Below are 15,894 nucleotides of genomic sequence, written 5' to 3' on the forward strand. Positions count from 1 at the left end.
TGGGGCAGGGAGCCGGGGGGCGCTGACAGAGACTGGGAGAGGCACCAGGCATGAAAGGAGTTCCCCAGTAAGCAAGAGGACAGGGAAAAGATAGTGCCTCTGCCAAGGCAGGAAATGGGCCATGGGCACTCACAGTGTGCTGCATATTTACACCCACCACCAAGTTCATTGGCACCACAGAGCAGTGCTAAGATGTTCTATTTGGCAGGAGAGGAAATTGACACTCAGAGAGAAGTGGCTTGCCCTGCATCGCCCAGCTAGGAAGCTGGGAGTTAGACTCCTCTCTGGTGCATGCCAAAGCCTCATGTCCCATATTCCTCCCTTCCCACGTTTCTCCCTTCCCACTTCCCTCCCTTCCCACAACTAGTGCTCCAGCCACACCATATTCCCTGCCTTTGCTCACGCTGCTCCCTGTGCCTGCAGTGCCTTTGTCATTACCTCCCACAACGTCCCCCCACATCCATCTGGCAAGTGCTACTCATCCCCAAGGACTTGACTTACCGCACTCCTTTGCTGGGTGCTAGGTCCCAACGAGAGCAAATGGCATCTAATTGACTCCTCCAATAGCCCTCACAAGTCAGAACTGCCATCAACTCCATTTGCAGAGGAAGAAACTGAGGCTCAAGCTGTTAATCAATTTCTCAGCCACCTGGCTGGTCAGAGGCTCAAGCCCAAGTCTGCTGTTGGGCTGTGAGGGACAAACCAAGGTCTGAGGGATCAGCTGACCTAAAGGACTCCCTCTTTCCCACCTTTCTTTCTTCTCTTCCCTCCTTTCCCCTCCCATCCTCCCTCCCTTCCTTCACTCTATTCTCTGTGCTTAGTGAATGAAGAAATTAACATTTCCTCTGGCCCTTGCCATGCCCTGACCAGATGCTCAACAAACATTTGGTGAAGGACTATCCCCTGACCTAGAACTATGGCCAAATGATGGGACAAATGGTCGTTACCACTGGTGCCAGCAGGGAGGTGGGCAGGGCCTAATTCTTCAGGCTGCAGAGGGAGGTGATTGGAATGGGTCCAAAGGGGGTGGGGGGGCGGGTGGAAATGGAGATGCCAAAAGACAAAATAAGTCAACAGTGAAGATCTGGGGAACAGTGATGCTGCCAACATTAGTGGGGTCCTCAGGAAGCAGCAGCCACTTGTTCAAGGGTTGGAGGATTACAGTAACACTCAGGCTGCCAGAGCCAGCAGGTAAGGCTTTGCTAGCACCAGTTCAGAGCCCAGACTCGAGTCACACAAGTCCCTGCATGACCCCAGGCAGTTTTCTCATTTGGCGAGGATAGTGCCAGCCTCCCTGGCAGTGGCAAGAACTCAGACATGAGGCATATAAAGTGCAGGTGGGGAAGGGGCAAGCCACTCGCAGAGGGATGTGTGTCACCCTTCCTTGCCCAGGAGGGTGTGGACCAGCCAGGACAGGCTGCAGGGCCCAGGAAGTGGGAGTAGAGAGCAACACAGTCTCTCTCCATGTATCTAGCCCCATCCAGGAAAGGTCAGTACTGTGGGGTAGAAGGAAATTCACCCGATTGAGGTTGGCCTGGCAACCTCTCTGAGCTTCAATTCTCTCTGCCCCCCATCCCCAAGTGAGGACCATGAAAGGATTGTCAAGTATCAAAATCAGAAGGGGTGTGGGCCTGCCCTGAGAGGGGTGGGCATGGGATAGGGCTGGTGCAGCCAGACTGCAGGGGGCTTTGCAGCTTCTGTTCCCCCTGCCTGAAATCCCCCCTCAGCTACTCTGGGCACCTCCTCTCCCTCTCTTCCCTCAGCCCTCAGCTCATGCATCTCCTTGTCCAGGAAGCCTGCTCTGACCAGTCTCTTCTCCCCATTAGTACCACACCCCTCACCCACGGTGCATGCCCAAGCTCCGATTTTACTACTGACCTTTGTGTCATCTGTGTTTAACCTTTGCATCCTCCCTTACACTGTCAATTCCATGGGGGCAGAGGCCACATCTGGCCTATCTGCCTCTGTCTTCTTTGCTCATATATTTATTGAACACTTGCCACATGCCAGGCACTGTTCTAGACACAGAGAAGACAGCAGAGAACAGACAGAAATACAATGACACAAAACTAAGGGAAGTAGAATGGAAAACTGGGGCCACTGGAACCACAGGGGTTGAGAATATTAAAGCCCTCCTATGGGCCCGCAGGATGGAGCCCATGCCCCTCCCTGAGGCCAGACAAGCTCTGCAAAGCTTTGGAACCAGAGCAGAAATGGATCCAGGCCAGTCTGGCAGGGGAGGGATAGGAACCAGGTCACCAAGGATCTCAGACCCCATGGCCCAAAGGTCATAGACTGGGGCTGTGGGAAGAGGCAACATGGAATTAGGGTTGGTGATGTGGGGTGAACAGAGATGTGAGGGGGACACATTGTCTTCTCTTAGGGTCAGTGGAATCATGGAACTTTGAAATGGGCAGTGTGTAGGCACATCATAGACAGGAGGACCTCTAACCCAGGGGTTGGAAAACATTTCAAGCAGAATAACTCTTTATTAAATCACATTCCTCTTTCAAACCTCATAAATGACACCAATGAGTGGATCTGCCCATTGAAGCAGATAGGGGCAGTGTCTCCCCTTCAGCTCCCACAATATCTCCTCCCCACAGTGCTACAGTATTTCCAAGGAACCCTGGAGCCCCAAGGAACCCAGTTTGAAAACCACCCATGTAATCCATCCCTTTCATTTTATAGGAAGGAAAGCTGGTCCCGGAGAAGGCAGCGACATGGTAAGCTAGTCCCGGGTCTCCTGCCTCCCAGTCTACAACTTCTCATACGTCTTGGGCACCAGTGATGTGCTGGGCCCCATGCAGAGACACAGTAAGGACCAAGGAAGACATTGCCCCTGCTGTCGTGGATGGGGGTGACAGGCAGGTCACTGGACAATCACCGCACACCATGATGAGTGCAGGGATGACAGAAGCCCAGAGCTGGGGAAACCCTGCTTTACTCATCCACTCTCTCCACACTTCAGAATGCCTCTGACATGCTGTGGGGGGCAGGGGTGGGGCATGTGCTGGCACAGGCAATTGCTGGCTGGTGACTGTGGGATTCCCAGAGACTTACCCCAGTATCCTCCTCCTTGGCGGCAGCCTGCCCTACTGACCTGACAGTTCGAGGGCAAGTCCTGCAGCAGAACATCAGGCTGTGGAGCCCAACCACCACCCTGAAGTGACAATCCAGCACTTCCTTGCACCCTGGCAAGCCACCCACTCCCTCTGAGCCTCAGGTCCTCCTCTGTAAAGCAGGGCTGTGGTGAGGAATCCATAAAGACACCCTCCTGTGGCTGCCACACCCAGGGCCCAGCACCAGTTCAAGGACAAGGCTGTTGCCACATCACACCTGCACCCCCCATCCCCACACCATATCCACCTCACCTCCCAAAAAGAACATCTGGAGCCATAGTTCCTGGTGTTCTTGTTACTAAACACTGCCCAAAGGCATTTCCTGTGGGTTCAGGGGAACATGGCTTTAAAAACTTGAGTATAGGGCCGGCCCGGTGGCGCACTGCGCTAGTGCGCCGCTTGGGAAGCGTGGCTGCGCTCCCACCGAGGGTTCGGATCCCACATACAGACCGGTTCCCGCTCACTGGCTGAGCGAGGTGCGGGGGCAACACCGAGGGTTGCAATCCCGTTGCCGGTCCCGGTCCGGTATGGGGGCGACACTGAGGGTTGCGATCCGTTGCCGGACATGGAAAAAGACAAAAAAAAAAAACTTGAGTATAATGAAAAAGGTGGAGCCAGAGGACCACATGCTCAGTGAACATATCATGAGAAGTCCCTGGTGCTTCCCAGGCCAGACAGACACCACAGACCAAAAAGCAAAGGGGCCTCTAACGTGACCGCAACATTCAGGTCTGGATGCAGATGGACAGGTACCAGGTGGACATCTTTGTCTCCCATGAGCCACTTGACACAAGAGGCAGAAAGAGCAGGGAGGAGCCAGATAGAAGTAGGGCTCCTGAGCTCCCAAGCCACACCAGGTGACCAGTCAGAGGCTGAGCGTGTGTGTGTGCGTGTGTGTTTGTGTGTGTGTGTTCTGCAGCTCAGGTCCTGCAAACATCTCTGCTGAGGACTGACCCTCACTCCTGGCCCAGCCTGAGGCCTCTGCCCAAGGCCCCAGTGGGCAGCCCAGACCCTGAGGCTGGGCTGCCAGATGGTACCTGAATATGGGAGGTAGGTGAGCCAGATGGCCAGGTTGGGCAGTGCCCCTTGTGCCCTTCCTGCCTGCCTAGCCCTGGGTCCCTATGCCACCTTGCTGGGGAAAGACTTTCCACTTACACTTTCTCTGATCCCACTCTGGGTGGGGACACAACTGTGTATCAGACACTTTTCTTTCTCAAAAGGAGGGGAGACAGGTGGGGTGATCAGGGCTATTGTGGGGGCTGTAGGGCCCTGAGGAGTCCAGGCCTAGCCTGGAGAATCAAGGAAGGCTTCTCGCAGGAGGAAACTGCTAAGCTGAGACCAAAGGACAAGTACAAGGTGAACAGTAGGTAATTGAAAAAAAAAAACAAGCATTGTTTGGGACCCACTACTCAGCCAAATGACCTAGAGCAAAACTTTTGATACATTGGGGTTGGGACTTCTCTGTTAAATGGACATAGGTGGTTTAAACATTTAATATATGGCGAATGCTAAGCACCAAGCATAGCACATAGTAGGTTCTTGGCCCATGGACAACACATGCAAAGGCACTGAGTGCTTTGAGCCAGGGGCCTGGAAAAAGCTCATGATGGGAAGATGGGAACTTACATAGACCTCACTGCAGCTCTTACCTGGGCCACTGGAGTAGTGGTATCCCTCCAACTCTGAGAGGCTGTTGCTATCAATACGTCCATTGAGTAGAGGCTGGAAGAGGTGAAGTAACCTGCCATAGTTACTCAGCCAAAAAGTGGCAGGGCCTGGATGGAACCCCAAGTCTCTCTGATGCTTTCTACCTGTCATGAGACACCTGAGTGAGTCCCAGGAAGACAGAGAGTGCCTGTCCTACCTCCACCATGGCAGCTCTGCCTCGAAGACTTCAGTTTCCCTAGAAGCAAAAAAGAGATTAGGACTAAAATCAGTGAGTGAGTTGCCAGCCAGAGAGCCTTGTTCTGGTCTATGCACCGTGTCTGTGCACAGCCCATTGAACTCTCACACCCAGAGAGGACATGGATGCTCAGAGAGGTCAGAGATCTCTGGGAGGTCACACAGCCTGGAAGAGGGCTGCATTATTAGCCCACTTTCCAGATGAGGGTGTGGAAGTGATACAGGAAGCATAAGTACTATCTGACTCCAAAGGCCCCCCAATCCAACCATCTGAAAACACTGCCCGTTGGAGGGCCCTGGAAGGTTCTCTGGCCTTGCTGTCTCCAGAGAGGTAACACAAGGACCAGACTGGGCCCATAGGGGTCTTTGGCTTTACCTTTCAGGGAAGCAGGTAGCTCCAGGCCCTCATGAGCCAGACCAAAGAATGGGCTGGGCCCCCAGGGTGTGTCCGAGGGGCCCAGCAGATCCATTCTCTCACCTCCTTTGCTGCCTCTCCAACTAGTGTCCCCCACTCCAGCTTCTGCTTTACCCGCTCTCCTTCTGCAGCTCTGAAATGTGAGACTTCCCTCTGGGAGAAAGACTGGGGAGGGGTCCTCACAGCTGACCCTGAGGTTGGGGGATGAAGTCACAGAGCACTGATGGACTCTGGAGTCAGAATTTTGCAGGTTTGGAGCCGGCCCGGTGGTGCACTCGGTAGAGTGCGGCGGCGCTCCCATCGAGGGTTTGGATCCCATATAGAGACCGGTCAGCTCACTGGTTGAGCGCGGTGCGGGCGCGACACTGAGGGTTGCAATCCCGTTACCGGTCACGAAAAAAGACAAAAAGGAAAAAAAAAAAGAATTATGCAGGTTTGAATCCCCACTTAGCTACTTCTGGGTTGTCTGACAACAGAAAATTCCTTTTCTCTCCAGGCGTCCTTGAGTGTAAAGATGAACCAAGAAAACAGGTCAAGGCTCTGGTTTTCACAGGGGCCCTTCTCCTCTGTCTCAGTTGGCACCATGCCCAAGCCATGGGGCTTCAGACTTCTCACCTGTAAAATGGGCATGAGAGGTTTAAATAGATAACGCACGTAAGAGGTCCTTGGAGGAGTAGGCACAGTGTGGGTTCAGCTCCCAGATGCTCCCTCCCCTAGTTAGGTGTCCAAGGCTTATCCCCAAATTTAGGCATATGCTGCTGTAGTTCCCAGCCACCTAGGCCAAACACACCACCTGAACCCATGGCAGGGCAAGGCCAGGTCTGCCTGCACTCAACCAGTGGCCTTGACCCACACACCTGGCCTCTTTCTCCAGGCCCAGGAGCAGGGGCCCTGCCTTCCCACGGGGCACCTTGGCCTGGAAGAGATTGCACAGTGCCTAGGAGGATGCCTGGGGTGGGTCACAAGGGACATAGTGCCAGGAGCAGGAAAGGTGTAAGGCCAAAAAGACCCCCAGGCATCCTGGGAGGGACATGTGCTAGTTCGAGCAGGGGTGTCGGGAGCCCAGCCCTGGGAGAGGTGCGCGGGCCGGGCGCCAGAGACAGTGGGTGGGGGGAAACACGTCCAGAAGCGGAAGGGGCTCGCGGAGACCCCCAGGAGGCGCCGGAAGGGGCGCGCGGAGCGGTTGGCCGCGGCCGGGACAGCGGCCGTTGGTGAGCTGCGGCCTGCCAGGCAAGGTCAGGCGTCTGGCCGGCCGCGGCCACAATGACCAAGGATTCGCCCAACCCCTCCGGCGGCGGCCGCGCGTCGCCCAAGAAGCCGGGCAGCCCTGGCCCGGTACTGGCAGTGCTGGAGGAGCAAAGGAGGGAGCTGGAGAAGCTGCGGGCCGAGGTGGAGGCGGAGCGGGCGCGTGAGCGGGCCGAGCGGCGGCGCTTCGCTGCCCAGGCGCGCCAGCTGCGAGAGGCTGCAGAGCGGGAGCGGAAGCAGTTGGCTGACCATCTGCGCTCCAAGTGGGAGGCACAGCACCGCCGGGAGCTGCGGCAGCTGCAGGAAGAGATGCAGCGGGAGCGCGAGGCCGAGATCCGGCAGCTGCTGCGCTGGAAGGAGGCCGAGATGCGGCAGCTGCAGCAGCTGCTGCACCGCGAGCGCGACGGCGTCCTGCGCCAGGCCCGGGAGCTGCAGCGCCAGCTGGCCGAGGAGCTGATGAACCGCGGCTACTGCGGCCACGCGGGGGCGCCCGAGGTCTCCGCGGCGAAGTGCCGCTGTCGCTTGCAGGAAGTGCTGGCGCAGCTGCGCTGGGAGAACGACGGCGAGCAGGCAGCACGCATCCGCCACCTGCAGGCGGCGCTCGACGTGGAGCGCCAGCTATTCCTCAAGTACATCTTGGAGCACTTCCGCTGGCACCCCGCTTTGTCCGGTCCCCCGGGCCCCCAGGCTGTACATTCCTCGAAAGAACCGCTTCCCAAGACCGCGAGCAGTGCTCGCCTCACTCCAAAGCCCGCTTGTCTACTCAGATCCTTCGACAGCCTGAGCTCCAGCATCCGCGTGCGCTCCCTCTCCCTCGACCTGGTCCCCGCGTCGTGCTCAAGCTCTCCAGACGGCCTGCTCCCCACGCGCTCCAGCTCCCTCGATTCCTTGGCACCAGTGCGTTCCCGCTCCGTCGACAGCACTCTGGGTTGCCCAAAGGCCTCCGAATCCGAGGAGCGGGCCTCCTTGCCAGACACCTTCATCCTGGACTCCCTGAGTCCCCCGCCACCACCGCCGCCACCACCGTCATCGGCACGCGGGAAACCTAGCGACCCGCAGGGAGGAGAAGGCTTTGGGAGACAGCCCTGCGAAGCCCTGACCCCCTCGCCGCCGAGCCGGGACTATCACGAGCTGGTGAAGCAGAACTCAGAGCTGGCCGAGGCGTTGCAGGTGTTGGCGCGCCGCTGCTCTGGCCTGCGCGAGGAGAACATGCAGCTACGGTGTGCAGGCTTCCCGGACGAGGCGGACGAGAAGTTGAAGCGGCTCAAGGTGAAGCGCGCGGAGCTGACTGGCCTGGCGCGGCGCCTGGAAGACCGGGCCCGCAAGCTACAGGAGACCAACTTGCGGGCAGTGAGTGCGCCCGTGCCCGGCGAGAGCAGCCCCAGCCTGGAGCTGTGCCAGGCTTTTGCCCGCCAGCGCGCCCAGGACGTGTCAGAGCATGTAAGTGCTCTGCTAGAAAAGGACAAGCAGATAGAAGAGCTACGGCAGGAATGCCACTTCCTGCAGGCACGCGTCGCCTCGGGCCTGAGGAGCGCCCCTCATTCTGGAGGAGGAGCCTCCAGTGCCCAGGGGCTCGACGTCAGCGACTTGGACCGGCTGCAGCGCGAGTCCCAGCGAGAGGTGCTGCGTCTGCAGAGGCAGTTGACTCTGCAGCAGGGCAAGGGCGGCGCTTGGGCCGAGGCGGGCGGCCAGAGCGCACCCTGCGAGGAGGCGCGACGCCAGGTGCTGGCGCTGGAGCTAGAGCTGGGCGCGCGGCGGCGCGAGTGCGAGGAGCTGGGCGCGCAGGCGGCGGCAGCGCGGCGGCGGGGCGATGAGGCAGAGGCGCAGCTGCAGGCAGCGCTGCGCAAGGGCGCCTGGCTGGCGGAGGAGAACGGCCGGCTGAAGGCCCAGGCTGACTGGGTGCGGAAGGTGGCAGCCGAGACCAGAGACGTATGCGAGCAGCTGGGCCGCGCGTGTCAGGAGCGCGACGCCACCGGCTTGCTGGCTGAGCAGCTGCTGCAGCAGGCAACGCGCGGACAAGACAGACAGCAGCAGCTGCAGCATGACCTGCAGAAGGCCCTGTGTGACCTCCAGATTGCCTGGAAGGAGATACAGTCGCTGCAATGTCAGCCTGGCCACCCTTCCGAGCAGCCCCAGGAGGCCGCCCAAGCCGCGGCGTCCCAAGCCAGGGATAGTGGAAGCCCCAAGTTCCAGCCAGGGCCTGAAGACCACGCAGTGTCCCAGCCCAGCAGAGACAAACAGGAGAAAAGGGAAGCCTTCCTGGAGGAGAGACCAGTTGCCTTTGGGGAACCAGCCAGTGCCCTCCAAGTGCCAGACAGAGTCCCAACCAGCTGTCCTCTGGACTCCAGGACCGAAGCCAAGAAAAGCAGCTCCGGGTCGAACTCCTCGTCCGAAGTGGAGTCCTTGTGGGCCACCGTACCTTCCTGCCCTGCTCTGGACATGGACACAGCCAGCGAGGTGGATGATCTGGAGCCAGACAGTGTGTCCCCGGCCCTGGAAGTGGGGGGCTCAGAGGCTCCCGCTGCCCCCAAATGCAAGATCTTCCTGGCTCGGTATAGCTACAACCCATTCGAGGGGCCCAATGAGCACCCCGAGGGCGAGCTTCCCCTAACAGCTGGGGACTATGTATATGTCTTCGGGGACATTGACGAGGATGGCTTCTATGAGGGTAAGCTTGAGGATGGCCGGCAGGGGCTGGTGCCCTCCAACTTGGTAGAGCAGGTTCGAGACAGTGATGTCCTGGGCTGCCAGCCCTTCAAGTCCCCTGACCTTGGCCCCACTCAGCTCCTGGCTGGGCAGGGCAAAGCTTTGAAGAAAGACAGCTTATTACCTGTGGAAGCCCAAGGAGCAGTAGACAGAGGGCTATGCCAGATGGGAAGGTTGAGCTCCAAGGCAGAAGTGGCAATAGATATTTTGGAGACCAGCTGGCTGAGCTCTCCACACGGCTTCTACAGACCCCTTGTAGCGAATAAAGGGGTGCTCTGTGTGGCCCCCATGCAACTACATATGCAGGGCGTCACAGCCACGTCCGCCAAGATCACCTGGGTCTGTAGCAGCAGTAGCTGCCCCCATGTAGTGTACCTCAATGACCAGGAGCATACCCTGACCCCCGCTGGAGTGAGCTGCTACACCTTCCATGGCTTACATCCTGGCACACAATACCAGGCGCGGGTAGAAGTGCAACTGCCGTGGGACTTGCCACAGGTGTGCTGGGAAACGATGTCCTCCACCATCACCTTCGACACACCCTTAGCAGGACCTCCTGACCCTCCACTGGATGTGCTGGTGGAGTGCCACACCTCTCCAGGCCTGCTGGTGGTCAGCTGGCTCCCGGTGACCATTGACTTGGCTGGGTCCTCCAATGGGGTCCAGGTCACTGGCTATGCTGTGTATGCAGACGGGTTCAAGGTTGCAGAGGTTACTGATGCTACCGCTGGTAGCACACTGTTGGAATTTTCCCAGCTGCGGGTGCCCCTAATGTGCCAGAAGGTCTCAGTGAGAACCATGTCACTCTGTGGTGAGTCCCTGGATTCAGTGCCAGCTCAGATCCCTGAGGACTGCTTCACCTGTCAACAATTGCTGGAGACTCCTCCCTTTAGCTACACTTGTGGTGATCTATCCACCCGCAGAGTCACCTTCCCCGTCTGCGCTCAGAAGCTGGCACTTGCTTCTCTGAGTGCCAAGGCCAGCCTCCACAGTCCTGGAAGCTGCAGGGAGCCCCAGGCCAAGTTCCTAGAAGCATTCTATGAAGAATCCACAAGGAGTCGGTCCCCAATGTCCAACCTGAGTTCAAAAGAAGAATGTCCAAATGAAGGAGCTGGCAGCCAAGCCCAGGGGCCCACAGATGCCCAGGAGGGCTGCAGGAAAGACCTGCTCTTTCAAAAGAGTCCCCAGATCTACAGGCCACCTCTGATCAATAGCCAGTATAGGGGCCAAGAAAACCACTACTGGCACATGGGCACCAGCAAAAGCCATGCCCCAGGATTCATCCATCTGTCCCCTGAGTGTGGGACCAGAAAAGAACCATGTCAGGAAAAGGCTGCCCTTGAGAAGGATCTTAAGCAAAAGCAAGATGCCCAAGTGTTCATGCCTCCGCACCTGGGCATCAGCCAACAATACATGTCTGACTTCCATAGCATTCTGGAGGAGGAGGAGGCAGTGTGCTTGCGTCCATGGCACACGGAGATGCGAGAGCAGAGAAAGGAGCTCAGACCCCAGAGTGGGCGAGGACAGGCTCTGGGGGGTAAGAGAGAGTGCCAGCTTTGTGAGCCTACCTCAGCGCTGTGTCCACCTCCATCCAGCAAAGTCATTAAGATGTCCAGGGGTGGCCCCCCACAGCCAGGGTCAGAGGCCAACACTCCAGCCAGGATCTTTGTGGCCCTCTGTGATTATAACCCCCTAGTGATGTCTTCCAACCCTGAGACTGTGGAGGAGGAGCTGGCCTTCCAGAAAGGGCAGTTGCTGAGAGTGTGGGGCTCTCAAGACCCCCACGGCTTCTACCATGGCGAGTGCAATGGGCAACTGGGCAACATCCCTGGGCACCTGGTGGCTGAGATAGAGATGGGCTTGGAGCAGAGTTACAAGAGGTGGCATTTGCCAGTACAAGAGCACCTGCCCTCTGTGCCCCACCTCGAGGACTTTGGGGGGGTCACCAGCCGACGGGACCCCTTCCTCACACCCCAGGGGAACTCCAGGAGATCCCCACTATGGACTCCAAAGACCATGATGGCTGCTCTGGACTATGATCCCAGGGATGGGCAAACAGGGGGCCAGGTGAAGGGCAAGCTGGTGTTGAGGGCGGGGGATGTGGTCACAGTCTATGGGCCCATGGATGACAAAGGATTCTATTATGGAGAATCGGGTGGCCACAGGGGCCTGGTGCCAGCCCACCTGCTAGATCATGTGTCCCTCCATGGAGAGTGAGCAAGGCTCCCTGCCAGGGTAGTGGCCCCTGGCCACCCCCATGCCACTGGAGAAGCAAGCACATTGACCCTCACACTGGCACCCCTCCTTGCCACCGTAAACCACATTTACTCCAAGCCCCACTATGTTAGACTGATGGCAGTCCCCAAACATCCCCTAGCCTCTAAAAGCAGCAGGGCTCAAGTCTGAGCTGAGCTGTTTCCAAAAGAAAACAAATCAAGCCAACCCCTGAGAGTTTGACATGCTGTCTCCAAGCTGTCGATAGGTATTTGGAGAAGTGCCTTTTTCTGTGGCCAATATGTGTTTTCTTTAGGAGTTTAACAGTATTCATCCATTGTCTTGTATGAAAGCCTCAAGAAAAGTCTACATCTTAAAAAAAAAAAGCAATCAGAATGTTATTTTTTCTATCTTATGTTCAACCCCTCATTAAAATGTTCATAGAAGAAAAAAAAAAAGAGAATATTTTAGACGTTAAAGCACAACCAAGAGAAACATGAGCATCCTCTTTGTCCCTCTTACTTCTGTCCAGGGGGTCCTCAAGGGCTGAGGAAGTGTTTTCCTGGCTGGAGAAGGGAGGACACAGCCTTACTCTTCAGGGTGGCCCAGCTCAGGGTCTGCTGCGCTGGGTGCAGAGGGTCCAGCCAAGAGTCAGGGCTAACAAGCAGGGCCCCAGAGTCTCCACCCAGCCACACCTTCCCCAGGGTGTCCCTGTGCTGGGACTGTGTTGTTGGTGAGCCCTTTGTGAAGGTTGGCTGAGGTCAGTGTCTCCCAGCTGGGGTTCTCACTCTAGTAGCTGCCCCCTTTCCCAGAGTGCTTTAGGAGGGATCGCCTTAGGAGGGCATTTCCTTGTTTGCCCCATTTTAGAGAAGAGCCACCTGAGGCTTAGAAGGGCAACAATGTTAAGGTCACATGGCTCAAAGCCACCTCCTCCCATGGTTTTCCAGGGTTTCCCCTCCAGTGGGGTAGGGATGAGGGGCAGTCTTTTTTTTTCTTAAAAAAGATGACTGGTAAGGGATCTTAACCCTTGACTTGATGTTGTCAGCACTGTGTTCTCCCAAGTGAGCCATGGGTCGGCCCTATGAGGGGCAGTCATAATTCCTCTCTGCTTCTGTTTGATTCCCCCTGTTTCCCCACGTTCAACACACTGTCAGAGAAAGAACACTGCCTTCCTGTGTGTAGCCGGAAATGACCAGAAGCACCCTGGGGCAAAAGGATTGGAGCCACCAGCTGGTTCCACAATAAGTTGGTGCATTGGGGCCAGAGGGTTCCACCATGACATCCATGGGGCTGAAGGTGGGACAGGGAAGGGGTAGGCCCAAGGGCTGTCCCAACCTGACACATTTTCTGCTGTGTTATTCTCAAAGAGCACGTGAACTCCAAGAGGGGAGTGGTGGTGTGCACACACATGCTTATTACTTGTCAGCCAGAGGCTGCAGGCCCCAGCAAGGGGAGGAAATCCACCTCACTCCCCATCAACCAAGGGCCACTGTTGTTCCCTCTCATGCTCACAATGACCCACTTTTACAGTGAGAGAACAGGCTCAGACAGGCTCTGCTGCTGGCCTGGGGAGAGAGTCCAGACCAGCTCACCCAGCTGAACGTTATCTGCAACCCTTGCAGGCAGCCACCACCTCTCCTCCTTTTGGGCCAGTGATCCTGAAGCCCAGTGTTGATCACAGCTGAGAGCATCGGCTCTCACGATTGTTTTTTAAATTGTTGTGATATATAAAATTTACCATCATAACCATTTTTAAGTGTACAGTTCAGTAGTGTTAGGTATATTCACGTTGTTGTGCAGCAGATCTCCAGAACTCTTTTTACCATGCAAAACTGAAACTCTGTAGGCATTAAACACTCCCCATTCTCACTCTTCCCAGTTCCTGGCAATCACCACACTACGTTCTGTTTCTAGGCATCTCATATCAGTGGAATCATGCAGTATTTGCCTTTTTATAACTGCCTTATTTCACTTGGCATAATGTCCTCCATGTTCATCCATGTTAGAGCATGTGTCAGAAATTCCTTCCTTTTTAAGACTGAGTAATAGTCCATTGTTCCATCGTATGGATATACCACATTCTGTTTATCCATCCATCTGTCAATGGACACTTGGGTTGCTTCTACATTTTAGCTATTGAGAATAATGCTGCTGTGAACATGAATGTACAGGTATCTCCTCAGTTTTTCAAACCACTAGATTCCTGGTGAGCCCACAGCCCAGAATGGAGTCTGAGGACAATGAGCAACAAGAGAACTGCTTCTACAGGAGAGGCAGCCCAGCCCCTTGGGGCTGGTGGGTGCCAAGTTGGGCAGTTTGCAGACTGATCATGGACTGAGTGGTGTGGACAACTATGTTTCACACACACTGGAAGAGCAATGACAGTTTAGCAAGAGAATAGAAACTTTTTTTTTCCTTTTTGTCTTTTTTCGTGACCAGTAACGGGATCGCAACCCTCGGTGTCGCGCCCGCACCGCGCTCAACTAGTGAGCAGACCGGTCTCTATATGGGATCCGAACCCTCGGTGGGAGCGCTGCTGCGCTCCCAAGCGCCGCACTCTACCGAGTGCGCCACCGGGCCAGCCCCGAGAATAGAAACTTTAATTCACACACTTTCATAATTAAGGACAAGGACTCTCATTCCCTAAGAACCACAAACTCAATCCAGCAAGGATCATGCTACCTATGTTCCATCACTATTTACTTAATTTTACAACCTTCCCTGACCATTGCCCAAAATCATCTTTTTTCCAACAGCTACAGAGTAGTCTGTCAGAGCTCTGAAGTGACATCCCCACCCCTCACACCAGCACCCCCCCATAGTAAGTCCTCAATAAGTGTATGCTGAATGAAGGAGCAGTTTTTCTGCCACCCTCTATATGTGGCCCCTGTGCATTCCTCAAGCATTCACACCACACACAGGGCAGCTCGGGCCACTGCATAGAGTAAAATGTGGACCCAGGACAGCAGAGGAACAGGGACTGGGGAAGGTACCCATGGGGAAGAGCGCATTCCCAAGTGGGACGAGAATGTGAACAGCTGGGCCAGAGAGAGGGATGGCATCCCAGGCAGCAACAACAGCAGAAGCAAAGGTCCCTTAGGTGTGAAAATAGTGAGCAATTACAGGTTTGGGGGAGCAGTGGCATAGAAAGGGGGAAAGGGATGAGGGACAGTGTCCACTCGCTAGCTGGTGTGGACCTCCTCTTTGGGGAGGGCTACAGGTCTTGGGAGCTTCTTCACACTGCCACCAGGGGGCAGCCTGGGTGAACCCAAGAGCCGTTCCCCAGGGACTGTGCACCTGGGTAGGGCTACCTGGGCCCACACCTGCCTGCTCAGGCTTCCAGCCCCAGTGTCAGGGCAAGCAGGAAATATCTTTTTGATGCTGTAGGCCTGGAATCCAGGTCCCTCCTAGCCTCGTTCTCTCCCTCCTCTCTCCCCAGAGCACCTTAGGGAGAATGTCACATACCCATACGGGCCGTCCTCCAAAAGGACCATGACCAGGACCAGGCCTGGCCAGTCTGATGTCCAGCCACAGGTAGGCCTCCTTCTTCACCCTTCCCACAGCCACGTTCCTCTAAATCTTAAATCCCAGAGGCCACGGCAACTTTTAGTGAATGAATTAAGAAACATAAGCCTGGGAGAGGTAGGGCCATGGTGTCATGGATCAGTTGGGATTGAGAACCCAGCCACTTAGATGCCAGCCTGCCACTAGGAGGACTCTCAGAGCATTGGCTTTTTCTTCTGCAGCAGAGTCGGGTTTGTTTTGAGCAGATCCTATGTGCAGAGCCTGGGGTCAAGACATAAAGAAAGACCAAGAAATTGGGTCAGGGCACAGGTTGGGCTGGAGCAGGGGAACATCATTCTGGGCCCAGCTTGGCTCCCCCTGAGAGCCCTGAGAAGCTGAAGACTTTGAGCTAGGGCAAGGGAAGGCCACAGAGGTCTAACAAGGTAGGCAGGCTGCTGAAGGATGCGGGCAGGCTGCGAAGGATGGAGATGCCTGGCTGTGGCCTGCACCAGACTCCTCCCTGACTGACTGCATGACCTGGAGGCTCAAAGCCTGTCCAGTCCAGACCTGCCCAGGAGGGGACTGAGGGGGTTAAGAAGCCTGGCTGGCCAGAGGGCAAAGGAGCCTATCAACTGGGCAAAGGGGTGGTATCTGGAGAGTTTAGTTCAAGGGTCACTACACCTGCCCTGGCCCCATCCACCCCTGTCCATGGGCTTCTAGCCCATCCGCCCCCCCTCCACCTCTCCCTGACCTGCCCCCTCTCACCCTCCGCCACAGTGCATTTTC

The 15,894-nt window shown here is 56.3% G+C and overlaps 1 protein-coding gene across 1 annotated transcript; it reads left to right on the forward strand.

Moving 5' to 3' along the window:
* The first annotated feature begins 6,702 nt into the window (after positions 1–6,702).
* Positions 6,703–11,607, forward strand: LOC103592197 (RIMS-binding protein 3A-like). Its single transcript, XM_008574805.1, has one exon. It carries the CDS (start codon positions 6,703–6,705, stop codon positions 11,605–11,607), a length of 4,905 nt encoding a protein of 1,634 aa, XP_008573027.1.
* The last annotated feature ends 4,287 nt before the right edge of the window (positions 11,608–15,894 follow it).

Source organism: Galeopterus variegatus, unplaced genomic scaffold (assembly GCF_000696425.1).
Source record: "Galeopterus variegatus unplaced genomic scaffold, G_variegatus-3.0.2 Scaffold1109, whole genome shotgun sequence".
NCBI classification, from domain to species: Eukaryota; Metazoa; Chordata; class Mammalia; order Dermoptera; family Cynocephalidae; genus Galeopterus; species Galeopterus variegatus.